This window comes from Ornithorhynchus anatinus, chromosome 16, assembly GCF_004115215.2.
Source record: "Ornithorhynchus anatinus isolate Pmale09 chromosome 16, mOrnAna1.pri.v4, whole genome shotgun sequence".
Classification (NCBI taxonomy): domain Eukaryota; kingdom Metazoa; phylum Chordata; class Mammalia; order Monotremata; family Ornithorhynchidae; genus Ornithorhynchus; species Ornithorhynchus anatinus.
The window spans coordinates 45,579,712-45,607,295 of NC_041743.1; the positions used below are offsets into that span (position 1 = coordinate 45,579,712).

General features: G+C 55.4%; 1 protein-coding gene and 1 long non-coding RNA gene across 2 annotated transcripts; both read left to right on the forward strand.

Moving 5' to 3' along the window:
• The first annotated feature begins 15,911 nt into the window (after nt 1–15,911).
• HTR1D (5-hydroxytryptamine receptor 1D) lies at nt 15,912–18,117 on the forward strand. The gene has a single exon (XM_029081153.2). It carries the CDS (start codon nt 16,373–16,375, stop codon nt 17,465–17,467), a length of 1,095 nt encoding a protein of 364 aa, XP_028936986.1. The 5' UTR covers nt 15,912–16,372; the 3' UTR covers nt 17,468–18,117.
• Nucleotides 18,118–20,242: 2,125 nt separating this feature from the next.
• On the forward strand, nt 20,243–21,051 carry LOC114817422. The gene is made up of 2 exons (XR_003765281.2): nt 20,243–20,426; nt 20,880–21,051. It is a non-coding gene; the product is annotated as an uncharacterized LOC114817422 (long non-coding RNA).
• The last annotated feature ends 6,533 nt before the right edge of the window (nt 21,052–27,584 follow it).

Below are 27,584 nucleotides of genomic sequence, written 5' to 3' on the forward strand. Positions count from 1 at the left end.
CCCGGCTGGGCCAGCAAGCCCCTTCGGGTGAGCCGAGCGTCCCCTAGCCGGGCTGGGTGCCCTCCAGGTCTGGGGAGCAGAAGGGCTTCCTGGTGGCCCTGGGGATCCTCTTTCAGGAAAATCACCCCACTTTTCTCCAAGAATCTCCTCTAGGGGCAGACCTAGATTAACCCTCATAGGGGGTTGGGGTTTTGCGGTTTCATGGGCCCCCAAGTGATGTGTGAGGCCATATCCTTGTCACCCTCCTAGACCAGAAGCACACTGCCCAGTGCCATCAGCCAACCAGTCAGTCATGTTTATTGAGCACTTCTTCTGTGCAGAGCACTGTACTAAGCTCTTGGGTGAATACAATTTGCTTGTACCTACCCCAGTACTTAGTGCAGTGCCTGGCACATAGTAAGCGGTTAACAAGTTCCATAATAATTATTATTATTTCAATACAACAATAAACTGAGACATTCCCTGCCCACAAGAAGCTTACAGTCTAGAGGGAGAGACAGACATTAATATAAATAAATTAAGGAAATGGACACAAGTGCTGTGGGGCTGGGAGGGGGATGAATAAAGCGAGCAAGCCAGGGAGATGCAGAAGGTAGTAGGAGAAGAGGAAAGGAGAGTTTAGTTAAGAGCATACTCTGTGCCTAGCTCCCCACCCCGCACCAAAGAAAACAACTCACCAAATGCTTGGGAGGTTCAATAGACTTAGTAGATGTGCTCCCTGCACTCAAGGAGCTTACAATCTAGCAGAGATGGCCACTAAAATATTTTAGATAGGAGGAAGCAATAGAGCATAAAGATCTGTGTATATGTGCGTAAGGGGTGAAGTGGGGAGTAAGGTTGAGTACCCAAGTGTGTAGATGATGTAGATGTGCTGAGGTAGCATTTGGGGGTGAAATAGATGAGGTTAATTGTGGAAGCCCTCCTGGAGATGTGATTTCAGAAGGGCTTTGAAGATGGGTAGAGCAGGGGTTTGCTGGATGTGACTTGGGAAGGAATTCTGGGCAGAAGAGAAGGCCTGAGCAACAAGAAAGAGGCACAGTGAGTCGGGTTGCCTTGGGAGAAGCAAAGCGTACGAGGTGAGGTGAGTGAGTAAATAGGGGGTAGAGGGTTGATGAAGGACCTGAAAGACTATGGCCAGGATTTTACACTTGATTTGGAGAGGAATGAGCAACCACTGGAGGTTTTTGAGACATGGGAAGATAGCAATAGTATTAGTAACTGTGTGTCAAAAACGCTCTGCTAAGCACTGGGGTAGAAACAAGATATACAGGATGGACACAATCCCTCTCTCATGGGGCTCAAGTTGTTCTTCCCCTTGACTCTATTTATTGCCTTTGTTCTTGTCTGTCTGTCTCCCCCGATTAGACTGTAAACCCGTCAAACGGCAGGGACTGTATCTGTTGCCGACTTGTTCATTCCAAGCGTTTAGTACAGTGCTCTGCACATAGTAAGCGCTCAAAAAATACTATTGAATGCATGAATGAATGAATGAGAACAGCTTGTATCCCCATTTGACCACTGAGGAAACTGAGGCACAGAAAAACTAAGCAACTTGTCCAAGGTCATTCAGCAGCCAGAATTAGACCCCAAGTCCTTTGACTCCCAGGTCTGTACTGTTTCCGCTAGCACACACTGCTTCAGAGCGAGGATGAGACGTGCGCAGAGCGATGTTTTGGAAAAATGATCCAGGCAGCAGAGAGAAGTAAGGACTAGCGAGGGGAGGAGCTAGAGGCAGAGAGATCTTTGAGGAGGCTGATGCAGCAGTTGAGTCGGGAAATGCTGAGGGTTTGGACCAGTGGGGTGGCCGTTTGGATGGGGAGGAAGGGATGGATTCTGGAGATGTCAGTGAGGAAGAATAAACAGGATTTGGCGACAGAACAGACGTGCAGGTTGATAACCTTATTAAAAGCACATCTCCAAGAGAACTTCCCAACTAAATCCTCATTTCCCCTATTCCCTCTCCTGTGTTGTCTTTGCACTTCATTCATTCGTATTTACTGAACACTTAGTGTGGGCAGACCACTGTATTAAGTGCTTGGGAGAGTACAATACAACAGTAAACAGACACATTTCTTGCCCACGAGGAGTTTACAATCTAGAGGGGTGGAGCTTGGATTTGTACCCTTTATTCACCCCACCTTTATCTTATATCTGTAATTTATTTAAATGTCCGTCTCCCTCTCTAGACTGTAAACTCGTAGACGAGGAACGTGACTACCAACTCAGCTCTTATTGTACCCTCCCAAGCACTTATAAGTGCTCTGCATACAGTAAGCACTCAAATATAATTGATTGATAGGCAGCAAGGATAATGCCATTGGATGTGGACTTGAGAGATGAAGAGGAGAGTGGTTGTGCCTACAGTGTACAATCAATGGTATTATTGAGAGCTTATTCTGTGTGGAGCACTGTATTAAGCACTTGGAAGAATACCACGCAACAGAGTTGGCAGACACAGTGATGGGAAATGTAGAGAAGGAGAGGTTTTGGAAGGGAAGATAAGTTCAGTTTTGGACATATTGATCTCGAGATGGTGGGAGGTGTGATATTTCAGGGGAGACCAGGGCAGTGTAGTAAGGGAGATTTCAGTCATCAACATAGAGATAATAATGAAAGTATGAGAGCGGGTGACTTTCCCAAGCGAGTGAAAAAGGGACCCAGAGGTCCAAACCTACAGTTTGGGATTGGGGGGGGGGGGGGGGGGGCAGAGAAAGAGCCCGTGAAAGAGATTGATAAAGAGTGGCCAGGAGTGGGAAAACCAGGAGTGGTTAGGGTTCAAGAAACCAAAGTTATATCCTGATTCTGGGAGAAGGGGGCAGATTATGGCATCAAGAGCAGCTGAAGAGGCTTGGGTACAAGGACAGAGTAGCGCCTATTAACCAACTCCGCTGCCATGTGCCTTCCCTAGGCCTGCCTTGTTTTCTTCCAGGCGGAGGACAGGAGCCCCCATCGACCTTTGTGATGGTTCCCTGCAATGGTTTGTACCCGCCGGGGCAGGCTCGTGGCCTCAACTGTGGGCAGGTAGGTCTTGAGTCCCGCTCTGCAGCTTCCCACCACACGCGGGTGTTCCACTTCTCCCACCCCGTCACCCCAAGCCATGACCCCAATAAACCATTCCCATAAGCTTTGGTGTCGTGTGTCTTCCTGAAGCCCCGGGGCCGCACTGCTACTGTAGCCTGGTCATCCCTCACTTCAGGAGCCAGGGGGACGGATGCTTCTCCACCTGCTGAACAGCCAACGGCTCCGGGGAGTGTCCGGCCGGGGCTGGAGAGGTGTTGCTCTGAGCCACTGTGGGAAGGTGGAGTGGGGTACCGGACCCTGCGGGGATCGTGGGAAAGAGCAGACTCACTTCCCGGGAGACCTCGGGAGGGGCAAGATTGGCACTGGCACTGAGGGGCGCTTGAGGTGTACGTGGTGGAACTAATGGGAGATTGGCGAAAGGCTGCAGGGGAGGGCTTCCTGAAGGAGGGAGGCCGGAGGACTGACCCTGAGGATGGGGTCCGGAGCCAAGAGGACAGCGTGGGGGCAGCGAGATCCACAAAATCTGATCCGCCCAGATCCTGGTAGAGGGAGAGAGGGTCTTCCCTCCATCTCCAGTCCTGCTGTCCCTTTCCCCTCTTCTCCCTTCCTTTCCTCTCCTTTCCCCGCTGCTGAAGCTATATAGGGCCTTCCTGTCCCACAACCATCAAACTCTTAAGGCCTGTCCCAGCAGGGCTGCCCCCTGGCAGATGCCACTGGGGGAGTTAGGCAAGGCCTCTGGACCATCGGCCCCCCAGGGCAGTGAGGACCTGGGGGTGGGAAGGGATGGGGATCCCCTCCTCTCAGCCCCCTCCTCTCCCCGACTGGCCTTGGTCTCCCCTGGGGCGTTGGGGGGAGGAAGACACACACCGGGAACAAGGTCGCTTCTCAAACTGCACTTGGTTGCCATGGCAACGGGAAAGAATGGCACGTGGGGGAGGTTGGGCGGTGGGCGACGATCCGCTGCCAACTCCACCCGGCTTCCCCTTCCCCCGCACCAGGAGACGCGTCGGGCTGGTTCTGGGGGAGTTCTCGCCCCCTCCTCCTCCAGCCGGGAGCGGGAGGGACAATGGCAGTGGAAGGTGCAGCGGGAGATAAATAATAACTCATGATGGTATTTGGTTAAGCGTTTACCATGTGCCAGGCACTTTACTAAGCGCTGGGATAAATACAAGCGAATCAAGTTCGACTGAGTCCCCGTCCCATTTGGGGCTCACAGTCTCAATCTCCATTTTACAGACGAGGTAACGGAGGCACAGAGAAGTCAAGCGCTTAGTAAAGTGCTCCGCACACAGCCTGCGCTGAATAAATACTATTGACTGATTCCCTGCAGGAGGGTCCGGGGAGAGGGAAGTTCTGAACCCCGACTTTCCTCCCTATTCTGGTGATTTGGGGGCGCTGGGCCAGAGAGACCCGGCAGCCATAGTCATTCATTCGTTCAGTCGTATTTATCGAGTGCTTACTTTGTGCAGAGCACTGTACTGAGCGCTTGGGACTTACCCTGCCCACGACTGCCCACCCACTGCTTCTCCACTGTCCAGCACAGGTAAGCACCGACGAGCACTGCACGCTACAATTTGCTTGTATCTACCCCAGCGCTTAGTACAGTGCCTGGCACATAGCGCTCAACAAATACCGTAATCATGATAAGTGGCTAGGCACGGGGTCCCAGTGTAAGAAGCAGGGCGCGCAGCCAGCGCCCACCACTGTGGGCGCGAGGAGGGGCGAATTCGAGGCGGGGGGCGTGTGAGCGCTGGGCCGGGGCTGGGGCGGGGGGTGGGCCCCGAGCGGGAGGTTGCCCCCCCTCCTCCCTCCTTCCCGGGGTGAGAGCAGGCGGCGGGGAAGCCGGAGAGCAGACAGGTAGGTCCCCGCGGGATGGCAGCCTCGGCCGGCTGGAGACTAGACGCTCCCAGCGATAGCATCGTTTGGCGCCTTTTCATTATTTTACGGCTCAGAATTTCCTGTCGGGCCGCGCTCCCGGCGGGCTCCAGGCCCTCCCTCCTTTCCTCCTTCCCTCCTTTCTTCCCTCCCTCCTTTCTTCCCTCCCTCCTTTCTTCCCTCCCTCCTTTTCCTCCCTCCCTCCCGCCCCGCACCGGGCTGCAGGAAATTGGGGCCCAGCGGGCTCCCAGGGGAGCTGCCAGCAGGCTCCAGGGGTGGCATGAACAGGAAGGTGGGGGTCCCAGGGGGCTCCCAGTCCACCGCCTCTCAGCCTGCCGCCGCAGGGGAGAACATCCCCGTCGAGCCCCCCAAGGGCTGTGTGACCTTCGGAGCTCCCCTTAACCTCTCTGGTCCTCCCAACCCAAGCCTCCCAGAGGTTGCGGGAGGGGGCAGCCAGTTGGAAGGGAGGAATGCCAAGAACCTGTCCGGGGTCCCACCCGTCACTTCACCTTCCTCCCCACCTTAACACGCCCCCCCCCACACACCCCTCCCACACACCACCCCCTCTCCAGGGCCTGGTTTCCCCGGCGACGGTTCCCTGCTCCCGGGTCGAGATTCAGCCATCCAAGTTCAATTCCCATGCAGTTGGTGGCCTCGGCCGGCTCTGGTCTGAGCCTCTTCCGTCTAGACAGTGACAGCTGCAGCAACAACCTTAACAACAACAGCAGCCCCTCTGGAGAAATGACAAACCGTGGACACAGGGTGGGAGGGTGGAGATCTCCACTCGATGAAAGCTAAACTCCCGCCACACGGCCCCTCCCCCCCGCAATCACTGGAGTTCCTTTCAGGGAGGAGGGGCGAATCTGTGTGCTCCCAATAATAATAACAATAGAGCTGTGAGTTAAACACTTACTATTTGGCCAGCACTGTACTAAGCACTGGGGTAGATACAAGATGAATCCAGTTAGATACAGTTGCTGTCCCGCACAGCCAAAGTGAGGGGGAACAGGTACTGAACCCCAATTTTACCAATGAAGAAATGGAGGCACAGAGAAGTTAAGTGATTCACCCAAGGTCACACAGCAGACAAGTGGAAGACCCAGGAATAGAACCCAGATCCTCTGACTCCCAGGCCCAGCCTTTTTCTACTAGACTGTGCTGATTTAGCGGATCGGGGACATTGGAGAACCTGTTTTCTCTCCTCGTTCAGGCAGGATGAGGAACCTGTTAGCTCTCTGTGATTGTGCCTTCTCTTGAACCAGGATGAAGAAGGCAGTCCTCGCCTCCTCTCCATGGTCCCTAGGGCCACAGGAACCACTTGTTCAGGGAGGCTGGGGGAGCTACTTATATTAATGTCTCTCTCCACCCCTCTAGACTGCAAGCTCACTCTGGGCAGGGACTATGTGTTTATTGTATTTTCCCCAGTGTTTAGTTCAGTGTTCTGTACACAGTGAACACTCGATAAACACGATTGAATGAATGAATGTTCCACTTGTTCAGGGACGCTGAGGGATCTGTTGCTCCTCTCATTCAGGGAGGATGGGAGATCTGTTTGTTCAAACAGAAGGTGGTCCTTGCCTCCTCTCCACACCTCGGAGGGCCATGGGGAGGGAAGGATGAGCTCTTTGGTGCAGGAGCTCTGTGTGAGACTAGAAACTCCACCAACTTCAGGACCGTGACTCTCGTGGGTGAGGGGGAAGTGGGAGGGTTGTGGCTTTGACTCTTCCATCTACCCCTGTTTCCTTCCTTCTGGCCAGCAGCAGGGGTCCTGGACCTCAAGTGGGCCCTAAGAGAGGTGGAACCCTTGGAGTGGATCCTCTAGGTTCTTTCTTCACAACAGCTCCATGATCCATCCCTTTTTCACCACCTAAATATGCCAGCTGGTCCAGGTCCTCGTCACATCCTGTCTACTATTACATCCTCCTCCTTTCTGACCTCCCTGCCTCCAGCCTCCCCACTCTCTGGTTCATACTTTACCCTGCTGCCAACTCATTTTTCTAAAACTTTGTCTCACAGTCCCTCCGAAACCTCCAATATGTACCCATTCATCTCTGGATCAAAGAGAGCTCCTGACCATTAACTTAAAGGCACAAAATCAGCTCGCTCTCCCCACTACTTAACCTTACTCCTCTCTCATCACAGCCCAGCTCACAGGCTTAGTTCCTTTCAAGCAACCTGCTCAGTTTGCCTTGTTCTCAATGTGCACAATCATCACCAACCTCTTGCTTACACTCTCCCTTCTTCTTGGCACGCATTTTCCCTTCACATCTGACAGATTGCTGCTTTCTCATCTTCAAAGCCCTTCTGAATTAATCAATTGTATTGATTGAACACTTACTGTGTGCAGAGCACTATACTAAGTACTTGGGAGAGTAAACTATAGCAGAGTAGGTAGATATGTTGCCTACCCATGAGGAGCTTGCAGACTAGAGGGGGAGATAGGCAACAGATATGAAATTATGCCTCCTCCAGGAAGCTTTCCCTGATTAATCTCTCTTCACCCCTCCTTATTTTCAGCTCAGAATTTGAATACTCACTCCACCACCATGGTCGCACTTAACTTTCATCTTTATACTCCATTGCTCCCCCAACCTGTAATTTATTTTAGTCTTGACCTCCTCAGCTATATTGTAAACTCCTTGAAGATAGATGTCTACCATCTCTTTTGTACTTTCCCAAGTGCTTAGAACAGTGTTCTGCACAGAGTAAGCGTTCAGTAGATGCTGTGGATTGATTGATGCCGAGAAGGTGAGGGGTAACTGTTCAGGGTGGCAGCCGGGGATGGGATGACACACTCAGAGAGAAGGAAGGTCCAAGGGGTCAGCTAACAAAACCGGATTCTCTCTGAGAGGAGGAGTTAAATCTGGGAATGCTTCCCGGAGGAGCTCAGTGACATTTGGAAGGACAGGAGGGTTAAGAGGAGGAAGGAAGGGCGCTGTATGGAGGGGGAAATGACATGGGCTGGGGCGCAGAAGGAGAAAGGTCTTTGCTGCGAGGAAGGGGGGCAAGGGGACAGGATGGAGAAGGGAAGGAAGGGGATCCTGGGAATGAGTCATGAACCAGCCCTTTTGCTTCTGCTTCAGGGAGGGCTGGGAGCACAGCCTTGGAGCCTGGAATTGACGGCATGAATGAAACGTCCTGGGAGGGCCACAATAGAAGTGAGTCTCAAGGCACAGGTAAATCCAGAGATGGTAGTGAAGGAGTTGCAAGAACTGGAAGGTGGGGCTCAATCAGGGAAGGCCACCAGGGGAGGTGGGTTTTTTAGGTTTTGTGGGCTGGGGGAGGTGGGTGCATGGCCCAGCAGACTATCTGTACTGTATCTAGACTGAGCTCCTTGTGAGCAGGGAAAGTCACTGTTTATTGTTGTATTGTACTTTCCCAAGTTCTTAGTACAGTGCTCTGCACACAGTAAGCGCTTAATAATTACGACGGAATGAATGAAAGAATTCCAGACGAGGATCATAGACTGTAAGCTCCTTATTGATGGGAAGTGTTTCTACCAACTCTGTTATATTGTACTCTCCCAAGTGCTTAGTACGGTGCTCTGCACACAGTAAGAACTCAATAAATACCATTGATTGATTGATTGATTGATTGGGAGAGTCGAGAGTCAGCTAGGTGGAAGCGGGCAAGGTCGAGGGGCAGAGTGCCCTGGGGAAGCCTCACCACAACAGAGCAGACGGGGAAGGGCAAGCTTGGAAGCTAGTAGCAGAAGCTGGCTACAGACAGGGGAGCTGAAGAGACACTTCAGGTGTGTGACTTCCAGTTATTCATTCATTCATTCCATCGTGTTTATTGAGCACTATTTGCAAAGCATTGTACTAAGCGCTTGGGAGAGCACGCTATAACAATAAACAGACACATTCCCTGCCCACAAGAAGCATACAGTCTAAAGGGGGAGACAGTAATATGAATAAATAAATCACAAATATGTACTCAAGGGCCATGGGGCTGGGATTAGGGATGAATAAAGGGAGCATTCATTCATTCATTCAATAGTATTTATTGAGCGCTTACTATGTGCAGAGCACTGTACTAAGCGCTTGGGATGAACAAGTCGGCAACAGATAGAGACAGTCCCTGCCGTTTGACGGGCTTACAGTCTAATCGGGGGAGACGGACAGACAAGAACAATGGCACTAAACAGCGTCGAGGGGAAGAACATCTCGTAAAAACAATGGCAACTAAATAGAATCAAGGCGATGTACAATTCATTAACAAAATAAATAGGGTAACGAAAATATATACAGTTGAGCGGACGGGTACAGTGCTGTGGGGATGGGAAGGGAGAGGTGGAGGAGCAGAGGTAAAAGGGGAAAATGAGGCTTTAGCTGCGGAGAGGTAAAGGGGGGATGGCAGAGGGAGTAGAGGGGGAAGAGGAGCTCAGTCTGGGAACGCCTCTTGGAGGAGGTGATTTTTAAGTAAGGTTTTGAAGAGGGAAAGAGAATCAGTTTGGCGGAGGTGAGGAGGGAGGGCGTTCCGGGACCGCGGGAGGACGTGACCCAGGGGTCGACGGCGGGATAGGCGAGACCGAGGGACGGCGAGGAGGTGGGCGGCAGAGGAGCGGAGCGTGCGGGGTGGGCGGTAGAAAGAGAGAAGGGAGGAGAGGTAGGAAGGGGCAAGGTGATGGAGAGCCTTGAAGCCTAGAGTGAGGAGTTTTTGTTTGGAGCAGAGGTCGATAGGCAACCACTGGAGTTGTTTAAGAAGGGGAGTGACATGCCCAGATTGTTTCTGCAGGAAGATGAGCCGAGCAGCGGAGTGAAGAATAGACCGGAGCGGGGCGAGAGAGGAGGAAGGGAGGTCAGAGAGAAGGCTGAAGAAGGGGGAGGGAGAAAGGGAAAGATCCCAGGGGGCTTCTGAGGACTCAGGGCACAGACACTCAGCTCACTGGTGGGTAGGGAAAGAGGGGGTACCCTAGGCCAGGCCCAATTGAGAAAGCATCCTTCCAGATCTCAGCCTTTCTGGCCCCCTCAGAGAAGGCACCTCTGTCCCCCACCTCCTGGGGCCCAGGCTTTGACGAGGGGCTGCAGGGATGGAGGGAGGGGTAGTCAGAGGGTGGTAACAGCTCTAGGTCTAGCACTGCCCTGGCCCAACCCTAGACAGTCAGTCAATCGTATTTGTTGAGCACTTACTGTGTGCAGAACGCTGTACTAAGCACGTGAGTGAGTATGATAGAACAATTTCCAGACATATTTCCTGCCCACAATAAACTTACAGTCTAGAGGGGGAGACAAACATTAATATAAATAAATTACACATAGTTATGTAAGTGCCGTGGGACTGGGAAGGGGCATGAATCCAAGGAGCAAGTCAGGGTGACAGGTTCTGAGTCCCCCGCCTGTGCTAATAATAATAATAATAATGGTATTTGTTAAGCGCTTACTATGTGTCAAGCACTGTTCTAAGCATTCGGGGTAGATACAAGGTAATCAGGTTGGACACAGTCCCTGTCCCACAGGGGGCTCACAGTCTTAATCCCCATTTTACAGATGAAGTAACTGAGGCACAGTGAAGTGAAGTGACTTGCCCAAGGCCACACAGGAGACAAGTGGCAGACCCGGGATTGGAACCCAGGTCCTTCGGATTCCCAGGCATGTGCTCTATCCACTAGACAGGCCTCCCAAACTGTCTGCCGTTTCCACTCCCCATCAACTCCAGCCCAGGTCCTGCTCCCCCTCAGCCCCCACTTCCTAATTTGGCTCACAGCAGTCTCTCCCCCTTCCCCATACCCCACCCTGCAGCTCCCCTTCACTGCCCACCTGAAGACCACCCCTGGCTCAAAGGAGGCAGTGAAGGGAAGGAAAAGGGGAGACCCGAGAAGGCCTGGACAGACAAATGGAAGGCCCAGTGGATAGATCACGGGCCTGGGAGTCAGAAGGTCCTGGGTTCTAGTCCTGGCTCTGTCAATCTGCTCTGTGACCTTGGGGAAGTCATTTAACTTCTCTGTGACTCACTTCCTTCATCTGTAAAATGGGGATTGAAACTGGGACCCCCCGACATGGGACAGGGACTGTGACCAAACTGATTCGCTTGCATCCACCCCAGCGCTTAGTACAGTGCCTGGCACATAGTAAGCACTTAACAAATACTACAATTATTATTATTAGTATTATTATTATTGAGTCTGGGGGCGTCCCCGGAGGCGGGAGATGAGGTGACAGGGGAGTGGGGAAGGAGAGAGGAGGGGGAGAGGAGGAAGCCAGGAGGCAAAGCGATCGATTTGGGGTGGGGGGCGAGGAAGAGAACAAGGAGGCAGGTGCCATTGAAGGTGGGAGTGAGGAGGGGAAGGGAAGCCAAAGAAGAGGGAGCGATTGAAGGTGGGGGGTGAGGAGGGAGAAAGGAGAGGAGGAGCAGGAGACGGGAGAGGCAGAGGGGATTGAAGGTGGAGGGCGAGGAAGGGAGAAAGGAGAGGAGGAGCAGGAGACGGGAGAGGCAGAGGGGATTGAAGGTGGGGGGTGAGGAAGGGAGGGGGAAGCCGAGGAGATAGAAGGGATTGAAGGTGGGAGTGAGGAAGGGAGAGGGAAGAGGAGGCGGGAGCGGTTGGGGTGGGGAAGAGGAGGGAGCTGAGCCCCGGCTGGGGGGCGACCTGGGGAGATGAGGGGGCGAGAACCGGGTTGGGGGGGCATCGGGGAGGGAGGCGGGGGGCTAGGGCGGGAACCGGGGGCAGCGTGAAGGGGGAGAAGGGTGCGAGGGAAGGGAAGGAGAGAAGGGGCGGCGGCGGCGGCGAAGGCAGCGGACGAGCGACTGGGAGGAGCCGGCGGGCGGCCAGGGTGGACGATCGGCAGATGTCGGGACCTGCCGGTGAGTGGCCTGGGCCCGGGGTGGGCCGGGGTCGGGGGGACCCAGGCGGGGTGTGGGAACGGGCCAGGAGGGGGCTCGGAGACCCCCTGATGGGAGCAGAGACCGTGCCCACCCGTCAACCGGCGGGGCGCGCCCTGTCTTTGGGGGACACCCGCAGCCCCCAGCTTCGTCCCGCACCAGGGCCCCCCGCCCCCCTTCAGATGGTTGGATATGGGGCGGGGGGGGGACTGTCAGTCAGTCCCTTCCCCTTTCTCCTTCTTCCTTCTCTCCCTCCCCCGCTTCCAAACCCGAGGTCCAAGCGCCCAGGCGTTCCGGGGATGGGATGGGATGGAATGGGATGGGAAGGGATGGGATGTAAAGGATGGGGGGTCCTCCCAGGAGGGTGCGGGACGCTACACCCCGTTAGGAGGGAGGGGACTGCGGGGCCGGAGGAGGGGCGGGAAAGGAACTACCCCGGACCCCCAGGGATCCCCTCAGCAGGGAAACGGGGGTCCGAGGGCCTCGCTCCCGCAAAGCGGGGCAGATGGAGGTTTCCCCGACAGGCGGTTGGGCGGGAGGCGCCGGTTCCCGCGGCCGGTCCGGCCCCGCCCCGGTCCGGTGGGGGCGGGATCTGCCAGGAGCAGAAGGCGTCGTCCCCATCCTCGCCCCCCGACAGATTCCCTCCCCGCACCCGCGACCACCGCACCGCTCCGCGGGAAACGCAGGCGCCAGAGCCACCGCAAGGGCCCCCTCCCGGCCCGGACTCCTCTCAAGTTCCCCGTTTTAGCCCAATAATAATAATAATAATAATAACCATGATATTTGTGAAGCTCTTACTAAATGTATTCACTCATTCGATAGTATCTATTGAGCTCCTACGGTGTGCAGAGCACTGTACTAAGCCCTCGGAAAGTACAATTCAGCAGTAGAGACAATCCCCGCCCGCGACGGGCTGACAGTCTAGAAGGGGGGAGGCAGACATCAAAACAAGTAAACAGGCATCAATAGCATCGATGTAAAAAAATAGAATTAGAGATAGATACATATCGTTTAGACTGTGAGCCCGTTGTTGGGCAGGGATTGTCTCTGTTGCCCAATTGGGCATTCCAAGCGCTTAGTACAATGTTCTCCACATATAAGCGCTCAATAAATATGATTGAATGAATGAATGAATGAATATCAAAACAAGTAAACAGGCATTCAAGTAAATAAATAGAATTAGAGATATGTACATCTATACACAAGTGCTGTGGGGCATGGGGATAGAGTAAAGGGAGCGAGTCAGGGCGACCGGGAGGGAGAGCTGAGGAAAGGGGGAGCTTGGTCTGGGAAGGCCTCTTGGAGGAGGTGAGCCTTCGGTAGGGCTTTGAAGAGGGGAAATGTGATTGGCAAATTTGAGGAGGGAGAGCATTCCAGGCCAGAGATAGGACGTGGGCTAGGGGTTGCCGGCAGAACAGGTGAGACTGAAGCACAACGAGAAGCAGGCACTGTACTAAGTGCTGAGGTGGCTACAAGCTAACCAGATTGGATATAGTCCCTGTCCCACTTGGGGCTCACAGTCCCAATCTCCATTTTACAGATAAGATCACTGAAGCACGGAGAAGTCAAGTGATTTGCCTAAAGTCCTACAGCGCGTGTTGGAGCTGGGAGTAGAACCCAAGTCCTTCCGACTCCCAGGCTCATGCTCTATCCACTACACCATGCTGCTTCTCAGCAGGTCATCCATCCTGGGGACCAAGTGGCCGGCCTGCCTCTCAGTCAGTCAGTCCAATCGGGAGCATTTATCGAGGGCTTTCCCGGCTGGGGGCTGCATAGAGGGAACGAGGCAGAAGCACCCAATTTGCGGGAGGCACTTGAGATCTGGCCCCTGCCCAGACAATTCCCTTTCCGTGCGTCGCCAGCCCCCTGTCCAACCTTCTATTCCTAGGTTGGGAGCACCCAGTAGGGCCAGGGACCGTGTCTATCTCACCTCCATCTCATTCCCCAGCACTTGGTACGCTGCCTGGCACATAGGAAGCACTTAATAAATACTAAACAGCAGTGGGGAGACTCCAGCTTCCCAAAGGTAGGGCTTGGTTGAGGGGGGCACCGGCTCCATTGCCCCCTGCAAACTGGCACCATTAAGGGCAGAGGGCGTCCCCACCGAGACGGCCCTGAGTTCGGCTGGGCCTTATTATTTTGATGATATAGCTATTAACAATGGTATTTGTTAAGCATTTACTGTGTGCCCGGCACTATTCTAAGCACTGGGATAGATAAAAGTTAATCAGGTGGGACACAGTCCCTGCCTCTTATACTCTTATCCCCATTTTACAAATGAGGGAACTGAGACCCAGAGAAATGAAGTGACTTGCCCAAGGTCACCCAGTAGACATGTGGCGGAGTTGGAATTAGAAGCCCCGGACTTCTGATCGCCAGGCTTTGGGAAGGTGAAGGCCGCTGCCCTGGGGCGATGTGTAGTGCTGGTCCCTGAGGGCCGGGCCTGGTCCGCGGCACCGGAGTCGCTGCCTGCAGGGCATTGATGAGCGCAGCTTGTTGCAGTGAGAACTGGCCGGCTCGGGACTCAGTTTCCCAGCGCTTGGAGCTCCTGTTGTCTGCTGGCCCCCCAGCTCCCGCCCCTGTTAATCAACCAATAATAATAATAATAATGTTGGTATTTATAATAATAATAATGTTGGTATTTGTTAAGCGCTTACTATGTGCCGAGCACTGTTCTAAGCGCTGGGGTAGACATAGGGGAATCAGGTTGTCCCACATGGGGCTCACAGTCTTAATCCCCATTTTACAGATGAGGGAACTGAGGCCCAGAGAAGTTAAGTGACTTGCCCACAGTCACACAGCCGACAAGTGGCAGAGCTGGGATTCGAACTCATGAGCCCTGACTCCAAAGCCCGTGCTCTTTCCACTGAGCCACGCTGCTTCTCAAAGGTATTTATTGAGCACTCACCATGTGCAAAACTCTCTTTGAAGCGCTTGGGAGAGAGTACAATACGAATAGAGCTGGTAGACACGTTTCCTGCCCACGAAGACCTCACAGTCTGGAGAGGGCCTGTCAGCCCCTCTCTCTCCACCCTCCCCCTTCTGGGACACTTTTCTTTTATTCATTTAAATGTATTTATTGAGCACTTACTGTTTGCAGTGCACTGAACTAAGCGCTTGAGAAAGTACAATACAACAATAAGCACATTCCCTGCCCACAACGATCTTACAGTACAGAGGGGGAAGACAGACATCGACAAATACATAAATTACAGATATGTACATAAGTGCTGTGGGGCTGGGAGGGAGAAAGAACAAAGGGAGAAAGCCAGGGTGACACAGAAGGGAATGGGAGAAAAGGAAGGGGGAAGGGGGCTTGTCTGAGAAGGCCTCTTGGAGAAGATGTGGCCTCAATAAGTCTTTGAAGTGGGGGAGAGTAATCGTCTGTTGTATCTGAGAAGGAAGGGAGTTCCAGGCCAGAGGCAGAACCGCCTCACTTGTTTCCCTCCACTTTAGGGAAAGCCTATTCTCGCCCTCAGCCTGGCTCCTGCCAGAGGCTGGAATTTAGGTGGGAGGTAAGGGGAGAGGCCACCCTCAGGATTATCTCTGAGTTTTGGCAGGGATAGTGCCTGCATACTGGATCCCCTGCCCTGGCCGCTGCCTCTGGGCGGGGAGGACACTACTCCCTGGCTCTCCAGAAGATGCTAGATGCCCTGTGGGCCTAGATCAGTTCCCGTAGTTGGTGGAGATTGGTCGAGTAATAATTGCTGTGGTATTTTTTAAGTGCAGTCAAATGCAGTGTGGAGTAACTCTGCCACGCATGGGGATAGATACCAACTAATGAGACCGGATACAGCCCTGATCCCCCATAAGGCTCACAGTTTGAGGAGAACAGGTATTTTACCCCATGTTATTGGTGAGGAAACAGCAGACAAGTGGCAGAGCTGGGATTAGAACCCAGGTCCCTTCACTGCCAGGCCCATGTTCTTTCCTCTAGGCCATGCTATTTCTCAGGACAGACAGAAGTGAGGGCCACTGGCTCTGAGGCACCTGTATCAGGGTGAAAGTGTCCTCTCATCTGGGCAATCCCAGACCCCTAATCTCCATCTGCTCCATTCTACTTACTGGGCACTTGGATGCAGAGTGCTGGGCACCACGTTGGGGGCTGGGCACAGGGTTCTGTTGAACCCTCCAGGCTAACACGTTCCATTTCTCTAGAAACATCAGGGCCCATGCTGTACCTCATGAGGACTGCCTTTATAGGCCTCCCACCACCTCCGACTCCTGAGGTCAGAGTTCTTGTTGCCAGCCTGGGGTTCGGAGAGCAGAGGTCCAAGTGGCTGCGGAACCCAGAGTCAGGCCCTACCTAGGGCTTGGTGCCAGGCTCAGCTCGCCCCTCGGGTCATCGGTGAACCAGTACACTCGGCGGGGGTTGCCTCCTGGAGCAGGTCCTGGCCTGTCTGCGGACTGACCGGACTGGCCTGCCGTGCGACAGGCCGCCTCTGAGATCCAGATCTGCTCCCAGACAGCCCCACCTCCATCAGCGTCACCGCCTCCAGGAGCCGGAGCTGGTTCTCGAAGCACTGCTGGAGGATGTGCCCAGGGTAGAGAACTCCCTGCCATTCCCGGAGCCCGTGGCAAAGTTGGTGTTAGTGGCGGTGGCCTGGGCAGGAGACTCCAGCTGGCGGCGTGACCCGGGGCCCCGGTGGACACCAGGATGCCACACTCCAACAAGTCGTCTGAGCTCTCCCCGGGAGGCTCCTCCAACACGTCCTGGGTGCCCTGGGCCGCACCGAGCACGGTCCACAGCCTCCAGATCTCGCTGGCCGTGGTTCTGTCGACCATCACCCTGGCCACTGGGCTTGCCAATGTCTTCGTGATCCTCGCCATCGCCCGGACCCAGAAGCTGCACACGCCCGCCAACTATCTCATTGGCTCGCTGGCCCTGACAGACCTGCTGGTGGCCATCCTGGTCATGCCGATCAGCATCGCCTACACTGTCAGTCGCCGCTGGGCCTACGGGCAGGTCCTGTGCGACGTATGGCTGTTTTCAGACATCACGTGCTGCACCGCTTCCATCTTGCACCTGTGTGCCATCGCGCTGGACCGTTACTGGGCAGTCACCGACGCCCTAGCCTATAGCCGGCGTCGTACGGCCGGCCGGGCGGCTGCCATGATCGCTGCCGTGTGGCTCCTATCAGTCTGCATCTCCCTGCCCCCGCTCTTCTGGAGGCAGGCCAGGGCCACGGCTGAGCTGGCCGACTGCACGGTCAACACGGACCAGCTCTCCTACACCATCTACTCCACCTGTGGCGCCTTCTACCTGCCCTCGGCGCTGCTGCTGGCCTTGTACGGCCGCATCTACGCGGCCGCCCGCAGCCGGGTCCTGCGGCCATCCGCCTTGGCGGGGAAGCGCTTCACCACAGCCCAGCTCATCGCCAGCTCGTCCGGCTCATCCCCGTGCACCCTCGGAGCTGGCATTCCCACTGGCCGGCCCGGCCCCACCCGCCCGGTCAGAGTCCGGCTGGCCGGCCGGGGTAGGAGAGGCTTGTCGTCCGCCCGGGAGCGGAGAGCCACCAAGACCCTGGGCATCATCCTGGGTGCCTTCATCGGCTGCTGGCTGCCCTTCTTCGTGGCCTCGCTGGTCCTGCCCCTCTGCCAGGGAGCCTGCCCGCTGCCCCCTGCTCTCTTCGACTTCTTCACCTGGCTCGGCTATCTCAACTCCCTCATCAATCCTGTCGTCTACACAGCCTTCAATGAGGAGTTCCGGCAGGCATTCCAGAAACTCGTCCGATTTCGGAAATGGGCCTAGCCCTGCCTCTGACCCCGCCCTACTGTGATCACTCTTTGTCTGCCCTCTCTCCTGTGAGACTGGGCTTGGGGGAAAAGGAGTCTGCCCCGTGGGTGGTCTCGGGGTCCCTGATGCAGTGATGCAGTTGACTGTGGTTAAGTAAACCCAAACCATTCCTTTCCCTCACCTAGCTGGACAACCCCCTGGCCCACGGGGGAAGACTCGGAGGCCTTTGCCCGCAAAAGGCCGGGAAGCTCTGAGGGTGAAGGGTTTCCTTTCTCTGCGCCCTGGAGGGGATCCCAAGAGCACAGGCAAGTCACACAGAGAGGGCCAGGCCCAAAGGGGAGTTTTGCTAGAAGACCCTGGAAATGGGGCTCCCAGCTGGGTCGTGCTAGAAGAAAGTAAGTCCTGGGGACAGGCCTTTGAATCCGGGATGGGGTTGGAGCAGTGGAGGAGCCAGACATGTTGGAGTCCTACCTCATTCCACCCTCCCCGCACCCGGACTGCCCCCTTCCTCAGTGACTACTAACAGGTTTTAGGGAATGGTGGGGTGATGGATGATGAGCAGGAGGTGAGCCTCCAGCCACAGTTTGGACACAGGTTCACCATTTGCAACTGGTGTGTGTTTGTGGGGGGTTGGCCAATAAATACGGGAGCAGCTGGAATGGGGCTGGGCTGCTTACTTCCGGAGATGGGAGGGTTCCTGGGGGAAGGGTGGGGCATCTGTACTTGACTCCTGAGCTAAGGGGGCAGGGAGTGATGCTGAGAGATGGGAAGTTCAGGGGGAGAGCCTACTTCTGGGTCATCAGACCACAAAACCCCATGGGTCAACTCCCTGGCCTGTGCAGTCCAAGACTCTGTCTCCGGCATGGGCACCAAGGCATGTGGAGGAACCAGCTGCTGAGTGCCCTCCTGGGCACCAACCCTCAGGGCTGGGGATGGACCATCACATTCCCCTGGCTCTCCCTTCTCCATTCCTGACTCCCCCGCCACAGTGACCCAAACGTGCACATGTGTGCCATGGATCTGTCCAAAACCCAGCAGTCCTATTGCCGTCTCCCATGGGAACACATCCTGTGGCCATCCCGCACTGGAGGAAGATGCATTTCCTGTTGTGTGTCCTAAACCTGCCATCCTCTAGAACCAGTGAGGAGCCCCTAGCCCTGGCCAGGTGGGATGGGATTTAGGGAGCAGCACTTCCATTTCAACCTGCCCTCTCAACCCCTCTTTGGCTCTGTCCATCCCAACCCTGACCCCCCTCAGCCTGTGTCTGTCCAGCCTGAAGATTCTGGCTGAGGTACAAACAACCAGCACTGCCTGCAGGGTCTCAGGAACAGGCAGCTGTGGCCCACACTGGACAAAACTGACTCCTACGACACCTGCCTGGAGGTGCCTGAAATAATAATAATAATAATAGTAATAATAATAAGAAGAATAGTATTTGTTAAGCACTTACTATGTGCCAGGCACTGTACTAAATGCTGGGGTAAAAACAAGTTAATCAGGTTGGACACAGTCCCTGTCCCACATGGGGTTCCCAGTCTCAAGCCCCATTTTACAGTTGAGGTAACTGTGGTGCAGAGAAGTGAAGTGACTTGCTTGAGGTCACACAGCAGATAAGTGGCAGAACCGGGATTAGAACCCATGACCTTCTGACTCCCCAACCCGGGCTCTAGCCACTAGGCCATGATGATTCTCTGAAATGCCCATAGCCGGGTTGGGATGAGGTAGGAGGATCCAGGTGGGAGGTCGGGCCACCCTTTCTAATAATAATTAGGGTATTTGCTAAGTGCTTGGAAAGTGTCAAGCTCTGTTCTAAGCGCTGGGGTAGATATAGGGTCATCAGCCCATGTGGGGCTCACAGTCTTACTCCCCATGTTACAGATGAGATAACTGAGGCACAGAGAAGTTAAGTGGTTTGTTCAAGGTCACACTGCAGACAAGTGGCGGAGTCTGAATTAGAACCCACGACCTCTGACTCTGTCTTTCCATTGAGCCACGCTACTTCTCTTCGCTACTTCTCTTCTGAAGCCAGAGGCTCGGGAACAGGGACGAGGGAGGGTCCAAGCTCCAGCGCTCCGCCTCATCCCCCTCTGAGAAGCAACGTGGCTCAGTGGAAAGAGCAAGGGTTTAGGAGTCAGAGGTCATGGGTTCTAATCCCAGCTCTGCCACCTGTCAGCCGTGTGACTTTGGATAAGTCACTTCACTTCTCAGTGCCTCAGTGACCTCATCTGTAAAATGGGGATTAAGACTGTGAGCCCCACGTGGGTCAACCTGATGACCCTGTATCTACCCCAGCGCTTAGAACAGTGCTCGGCACATAGTAAACGCTTAACAATCACCATCATTATTATTGTTATTATTATCCCAGGGAACTGTGGCCCAGAGAAGTGAAGTGACTTGCTCGAGGTCGCACAGCCGACAAGTGGCAGAATCGGGATTAGAACCCATGACCTTCTGACTCCCCAGCTCGTGCTCTAGCCACTAGGCCATGCTGATTCTCTGAAATGCCCATAGTCGGGTTGGGACGAGGTAGGAGGAATGTGTTTTGGGGGGGCACTGGGGCGGGCGCGGGGGGAGGTCTGAGCCGCAGGCGGCCGTTCCCGGCTCCGCCAGCAGGGGGCGCAGGGGGCTCGGGAAAAAGCCGTGGCCGCGGCCTTTCCTTTCGTTGACCCTGGGCTGCCTTCCTTCCCACAATGCACAGGGGCCGCCCGGATCGCGGGGATGCAAATGAGGGCTGGCGGGAGGCCCCGCCCCCTTTCCCCTCCCCCTCCCCCTCCCCCTCCCCCCTCCGGCGGGGCTCCCGCGGCCCCGGTGGATGCGGACCGGCGGATTCCGCACTGGCCTGGGGCTTCTCCGGGGGCAGGTGGAGCCCGGGGATGCGGGGGTCACCATGGTGACGGATCTTTGCCCCTGCAGGTTGGGGGGGGCTGGGCGAAAAGCAGAGAGGCATGGAGGGTCCCATCCCCCCCAGCAGGAGGTAGGTAGGAGGGGCAGATGGGGGCTAGGTTGGGGGGGCCTGGGCGAAAGCAGAGAGGCATGGAGGGTCCCCCCTTATATAGGAGGGGCGGAGGAGGCCAGGGAAGATGGGGTCTTCACCACCCGTTTTGGAACGGAAGAGCGCTAACCCCCACCCACTGCAGCGGGAATTGGGGGGGGGGGTGGAAGGGAACGGGACGGGGGGCGGCCCCCTCCCCCCGGAGCTGGAACCCGGGAGGCCACCGGCGTCCGTCCACCCCGCATTGGCTGGGGCCTTGCTGGGGCCGTCGGTCCCCGCCCGGCCGCACCTGCTAGACCAGCCGGTCCGGAGGCCCCCGAGCCTTTCCCTCCTGGGCCCCTCCCCCGGGGATGCGAGGAAAACGGGTCCGCGCCCGGCCCGGCCCGGCCCAGCCCGGCCCAGCGTGGTGTCCTGTCTCCCGGCCCCCGTCTGCAGGAAATGCGGCCGGGAACGCCCAGCGCAGCTCCCCGCATTATTGTTCCTGCTTCCCGAGCCGAGGAAGGACAGGCCGGCTCCGTGGAAACCCTCCCTCCCCCCACCGCGACCCTCGTCTTCCCGCTAAATCCGTCGCACCCAGACGGCGCTCAATAAATAACCATTACTTCTGCTGCTGTTGCCCCAGGTCTCTGTGGCACTTATCCTCCCCCCTCCCTGGCATCAGGCCTGACCCCTATCCCCTTGGGGACCGCTTTGGGGGAGGGGGAAAACGTGGGAGGGGGGAGGGCGCAGCTGGATTCCAGGGACTGCCTGGGCCCCAGGGGCTCTCCTGGGATGGGGGTCGGGAATCACGGTCGGGCCATCGGAGGGAGGCAGGCCCCTGGCCCCTGCAGGAAACGCCCAGGGTCTCCGCCGCCGGCAGAATTTTGGTGCAGGACTCTTTCGGGTTTCATGGGGGCTGGGCGGGCTCTGGAAGCACGTGGGGATGGAGAGAAGGGAGGGAGGGACGGGGTCGGGGAAGAAGGGAGAAAAGGAGACACTTTCTGGAAACTTCAACCGGCTTAGGGCTCGGGGGTGGTGCAGGGTGAGGGCTGGCTTGGGGGGGTGGGGCCTGGGGTCTTTGGTCAGGTGGCCGGGGGAGGGAGGCAGGCATGAAGCGGGGCAGCCATTTGGAGTCCCCTGCCTCCTGTCTTCCAGGATGAGTGTTCACTTTCCCCATGTAAAGGTTGACATTTACTAGGCAGTTTCTGAGTGATTTCGAATCCCCAGAGATCCCAGAAATAATTCCTCTGCTTTCCTAGAGGAAGCCCCATCCCTAGAGAGAAGATTGGAAGCTATAGACAAGCCCCGTCCCTTTTCAGAAGGTCAGGGACAGTGGCCCTACAAGGACGAGTCCAATTTCCACCTTGCCGGAACAGCAGCCTTGCGGTCGTTAGAGAGGCCTGGGCTCCGGCCGCTTCGATGCTCGCTGGTCCCTCTGCAGCGGGGAGCACGGAAAGGAGCCTGCAGTGTTGCGGCAAAAGGCAGCAGCTGATGCAGCGCGGGCTCTGCAGTGACTCCCAGATGCGAGGACGTGAGGACGTGAGGACGCGGAGTGGGGCGGAAAAGTACCAGGAACCTGTGCCGTGAACACCGGAGGGAGTCTGTAGGGCAACAGTACTAAAGCCAGCAGCTTCTCGCTGAGACCCCGGCCGACCAGCCTAGGCACGCTGGGTTCCTGCTGTAGGTGGATGTTTAAGAGCTGGGGAAACCCAGCGTAGCCTCCACCACCCAGACTGTTGAAGTGGGGCTGGGGACCTTTGAGCAGGATTTGGGAATGCTAGTCTCATGGCCAAGGTAATAGGGCCAAGACACCCAGGGTGAGTGAGCCGGGTGGGCGAGGGGCTTGGCAGGTAGAAGATGACTCCCCGGTGACTCGATGTCTCCCAGATGGAGCAGGGGGCTTCAGAGTCAGGGTGAGGAGCTGGAATACTTGAGTCCCGGGGGCAGGGCCCGGTACCTGACACTGGAGGGGGGACAGAGGAGGATGGAGACACAGTCCCTTCCCTCGGGGTGCTGACCTGGACCCCAGTATAGTTTGGGCAAGGAGGTGCTGTTTAGGTGTCTCAACTGTATATATTTTCATTACCCTATTTATTTTGTTAATGAATTGTACATCGCCTTGATTCTATTTAGTTGCCATTGTTTTTACGAGATGTTCTTCCCCTTGACTCTATTTGTTGCCATTGTTCTTGTCTGTCCATCTCCCCCGATTAGACTGTAAGCCCGTCAAACGGCAGGGACTGTCTCTATCTGTTGCCGACTTGTTCATCCCAAGCGCTTAGTACAGTGCTCTGCACATAGTAAGCGCTCAATAAATACTATTGAATGAATGAATGAATCCTGGGGACACCTCCCTGGAAAAAGGGTCACAGAAGGCCTGCCCAGACTATGAGCCCAGCACAAGCTACAGGCAATGAGTCATATTTATTGAGCACTTACTGTGTGCCATGTGCTTAGGAGAGTACAGTAATAACAGAGTTGGTAGACATGTTCCCTGCCCACAAGAGCTTCCAGTCCAAAGGGGGAGACAGACATTAAGCAGCGTGGCTCAGTGGAAAGAGCACGGCCTTTGGAGTCAGGGCTCATGAGTTTGAATCCCAGCTCTGCCACTTGTCAGCTGTGTGACTGTGGGCAAGTCACTTAACTTCTCTGTGCCTCAGTTCCCTCATCTGTAAAATGGGGATTAAGACTGCGAGCCCCACGTGGGACAACCTGATTCCCGTGTCTACCCCAACACTTAGAACAGTGCTCTGCACATAGTAAGCGCTTAACAAATACCAACATTATTATTATTATTATAATATAAATACATAAATTACAGATAGGTACATAAATCCGAAAGCGGTGAGGTTCTCTCCTCCCCTAATGGGCCCCAGGACCCAGTGGGAGGAGTGTGGCCCTGAGGTCCTAATAATAATAATAAGTATGGTGTTTAAGTGCTTACTATGAGCCAAGCACTGGAGAAGATACAAAGTAATCAGGTTGTCCTATGGGCTCACTGTCTTATTCCCCATTTTACAGGTGAGGAAACTGAGTCCCAGAGCAGTGAAGTGGCTTGTTCAAGGTCATAGAGCAGACAAATGGCGGAGCTAGTATTAGAACCCATGACTTGTGCCATTCTGCCCTTTTTTAAAAATTTAGGGTATTTGTTAGGCAGTCTGCACCAGGCACGCACTAAATTCTGGGATAGATAGATGCTAATCAGGTTGGGCACAGTCCACGTCCCACATGGGGCTCACACTATTAATCCACATTTTATAGATGAGGTCACACATCATCTCCCCTGTTTAGACTGTGAGCCTGTTGTTGGGCAGGGATCGTCTCTATCTGTTGCTGAATTGTACAATCCAAGTGCTTAGTACAGTGTTCTGCACATAGTAACTGCTCAATAAATACGATTGAATGAATGAATGTATGTCACTGAGGCACGGAGAAATTAATCGACTTGCCCAAGGTCACACAGGAGACAGGTGGAGGAGTTGGGATGAGAACCCAGGTCCTTCTGACTCCCAGGCCTGGACTCTCTCCACTGGACCATTCTGTTTCTAATACTAATAATAAGGTTGGTGTTTGTTAAGTGCTTACTATGTGCCAAGCACTGTTCTAAGCTCTGGGGTAGAGGTAAATACCAACATTATTATTATTATTACGTAGTAAGCGCTTAACCAGTACAAGGTAATCAGGTTATCTCACATAGGGCTCACGTTCTTCCTCTTGAGAAGCAGTGTGGCTTAGTGGAAAGAGCATGGGCTTGGGAGTCAGAGGTCATGAGTTCCAATTCCAGCTCTGCCACTTGTCAACTTTGTGACTTTGGGCAAGTCACTTCACTTCTCTGTGCCTCAGTCACCCCATCTGTAAAATGAGGATGAAGACTGTGAGCCCCTCGAGGGACAACCTGATGACCTTGTATCTTCCTCAGCACTTAGAACAGTGGTCGGCACATAGTAAGTGCTTAACAAATACCAATATCATTATTATTATTCATCCCAATTTTTAACAGATGAGGTAACTGAGGCCCAGAGAAGTTAAGTCACTTGCCCAAGGTCACCCAGTTGAGAAGAGGTGGAGTGGGATTAGAACCCATGACCTCTAACTCTCGAGCCCATGCTCTTTCCACTGAGCCACGTTGTTTCCCTGTCATCTGGGGCCCAATTTTGGTGAGGGCCGTTGCCCAGGCTCACTCGGGGCTCTTAGGGGAGTAATAATACAACAAATACCACCATAATAATAATAATAATAATGGTGGTACTTGTTAAGCGCTTACTATGTAATAATAATAATGTTGGTATTTAAGCACTTACTATGTGCTGAGCACTGTACTAAGCGCTGAGGTAGATATAAGGTAATCAGGTTGTCCCATGTGAGGCTCAGCCTTCATCCCCATTTTACAGATGGGGTAACTGAGGCACCGAGACGTGAAGTATTAATAATAATGTTGGTATTTGTTAAGCGCTTACTATGTGCAGAGCACTGTTCTAAGCACTGGGGTAGATGCAGGGTAATCAGGTTGGTTCCACGTGAGGCTCACAGTTTTAATCCCCATTTTACAGATGAGGGAACCGAGGCACGGAGAAGTGACTTGCCCACCGTCACACAGCTGACAAGGGGCAGAGTCGGGATTGGAACCCACGACCTCTGACTCCTAAACCCGGGCTCTTTCCACTGAGCCACACTGCTTCTAGGTGCAGAGCCCTGCTCTAAGCGCTGGGGGGCTACAAGGTTATGAGGTGGTCCCCCGTGGGGCTCACAGTTTTCATCCACTTAACTTCTCTGGGCCTCAGTTCTCTCCTCTGTAGAATGGGGATAAAGACTGTGAACCCCACGGGGGACCACCTGATTACCTTGTAGCCCCCCAGTGATAATAATGTTGGTATTTGTTAAGCGCTTACTATGTGCAGAGCACTGTTCTAAGCGCTGGGGGAGATACACGAGAAGCAGCGTGGCGCAGTGGAAAGAGCCCGGGCTTTGGAGTCAGGGCTCATGAGTTCGAATCCCAGCTCTGCCATTTGTCAGCTGTGTGACTGTGGGCAAGCCACTTAACTTCTCTGTGCCTCAGTTCCCTCATCTGTAAAATGGGGATGAAGACTGTGAGCCCCACGTGGGACAACCTGATTCCCCTGTGTCTACCCCAGCGCTTAGAACAGTGCTCGGCACATAGTAAGCGCTTAACAAATACCAACATTATTATACAGGGTGATCAGGTTGTCCCACGTGAGGCTCACAGTTAATCCCCATTTTACAGATGAGGGAACCGAGGCCCAGAGAAGTGACTCGCCCACAGTCACACAGCTGACAAGGGGCAGAGCCGGGAGTCGAACCCACGACCCCCGACGCCCAGGCTCTTTCCGCTGCGCCCATAGTAAGCGCTTAACAAATGCCGTCATGATTATCCCCATTTTACAGAGGAGGTCACTGAGGCCCCGAGAAGTGAAGTGACTTGCCCCAAGTCGCCCGTCCGGGGAGGGGGGGAGCGGAGGGTCGGGTCTCCATTCCCTCCTTCCTGCCTCCCCCCCCCCCCGCTTTCCCGAGCCGCCGCTGACGTCACGAAGAGGCCCCGCCCCTCGGGCTGACGTCACGAGGAGACCCCGCCCCCCTCCCGCGGCCGGCCCGGCCCGCCCCTCATTGTCAGTCCCGCGGCGCCCGACCCGCCGCGCCGCGCCGGCAGCCCCAGCAGCCCCAGCAGCCTCAGCCCGGGGACGCGGGGACACCGGGGGACCGGGATCCGGGCACCGGAAGTCGTCGAGGACCCCCCCTTCCCCCCCCCCCGCCCCCCGGGACCGGCCGGGAGCCACCGAGGTACCGGCGGCGGGAAGCGCGGGAACCGAAACGCTCCCTCTCCTTCCCTCCATTCCCTCCGCTCCCGCCCGGCCCGGCCCGGCCCGGCCCGGCCCGGCCGCCCGGGAGCCGGCTCTCAGGGAGGGAGGGAGCCGCGGGGCGGGGGCTCCGGAGAGCACGGGCCCGGTCGGTGTCACCCCCGACCACCCACACCCACACCGCCCAGGACAGGCCGGGATCGGGGCGGACCGATCGAGGGAGACGGAGGGATTCTCTGAGGGGACCGTTCTGAGGGGAGGCATTCTCTGAGGGGAGACAGACATTCTCCGAGGGGGGACATTCTCTGAGGGGAGAGATTCTCTGAGGGGAGAGATTCTCTGAGGGGAGAGATTCTCTGAGGAGACGGTTCTGAAGGGAGACATTCTCTGAGGGGAGAGAATCTCTGAGGAGAGAGATTCTCTGAGGGGAGACATTCTCTGAGGGGAGACATTCTCTGAGGAGACCGTTCTGAAGGGAGACTTTTTCTCTGAGGGGAGACTTTCTCTGAGGGGAGACATTCTCTGAGGAGAGAGATTCTCCGTGGGGAGAGATTCTCCGAGGGGAGACGTTCTCCGAGGGGAGAGAATCCCTGAGGGGAGACATTCTCTGAGGAGATTCTCTGAGGGGAGAGATTCTCTATGGGGAGAGATTCTCCGAGGGGAGACATTCTCTGAGGAAACATCTCTTAGGGGAGACATCTCTTAGGGGAGAGAATCTCTGAGGGGAGATATTCTCCGAGGGGAGAGAATCTCTGAGGGGAGACATTCTCTGAGGAGATTCTCTGAGGGGAGAGACTCTCTATGGGGAGAGATTCTCCGAGGGGAGACATTCTCTGAGGAAACATCTCTTAGGGGAGACATCTCTTAGGGGAGAGAATATCTGAGGGGAGAGAATCTCTTAGGGGAGATATTCTCCGAGGGGAGAATCTCTGAGGGGGGAGATTCTCTGAGGCGGCATCTCTTAGGGGAGACATTTTCCGAGGGGAGAGATTCTCTGCGGGGAGAGACTCTCCGAGGAGAGAGCGGGCTCCGACGGGGAGGTGTCTGCGGGGACTTCTCTGAGGGGAGAGGGCGCCGCGGCCGGGCTGGGGTCCGCGGCAGGAGGAGGAGGAGGAGAGGGAGGGTCAGCACCGGGGGCCCCAGGGCGCCTCGGCGTCGGGGAGGGGAGGAGAAGGAGGGGAAGGGAAGAGGGGAGGGGAAGGAGGGGTCTCCACGGGAGGGACGGGGCCGGGGGGGAGGGGAGAGGAGATTTCTGCCCCCCCGTCCGCCCGGGAGGAAGGAAGTGATGGGACAGGAAGAGCCGGGAGATGGAGGAGGAGCGGGGGAGGGTTTGGGAAAGGGAAAGGGA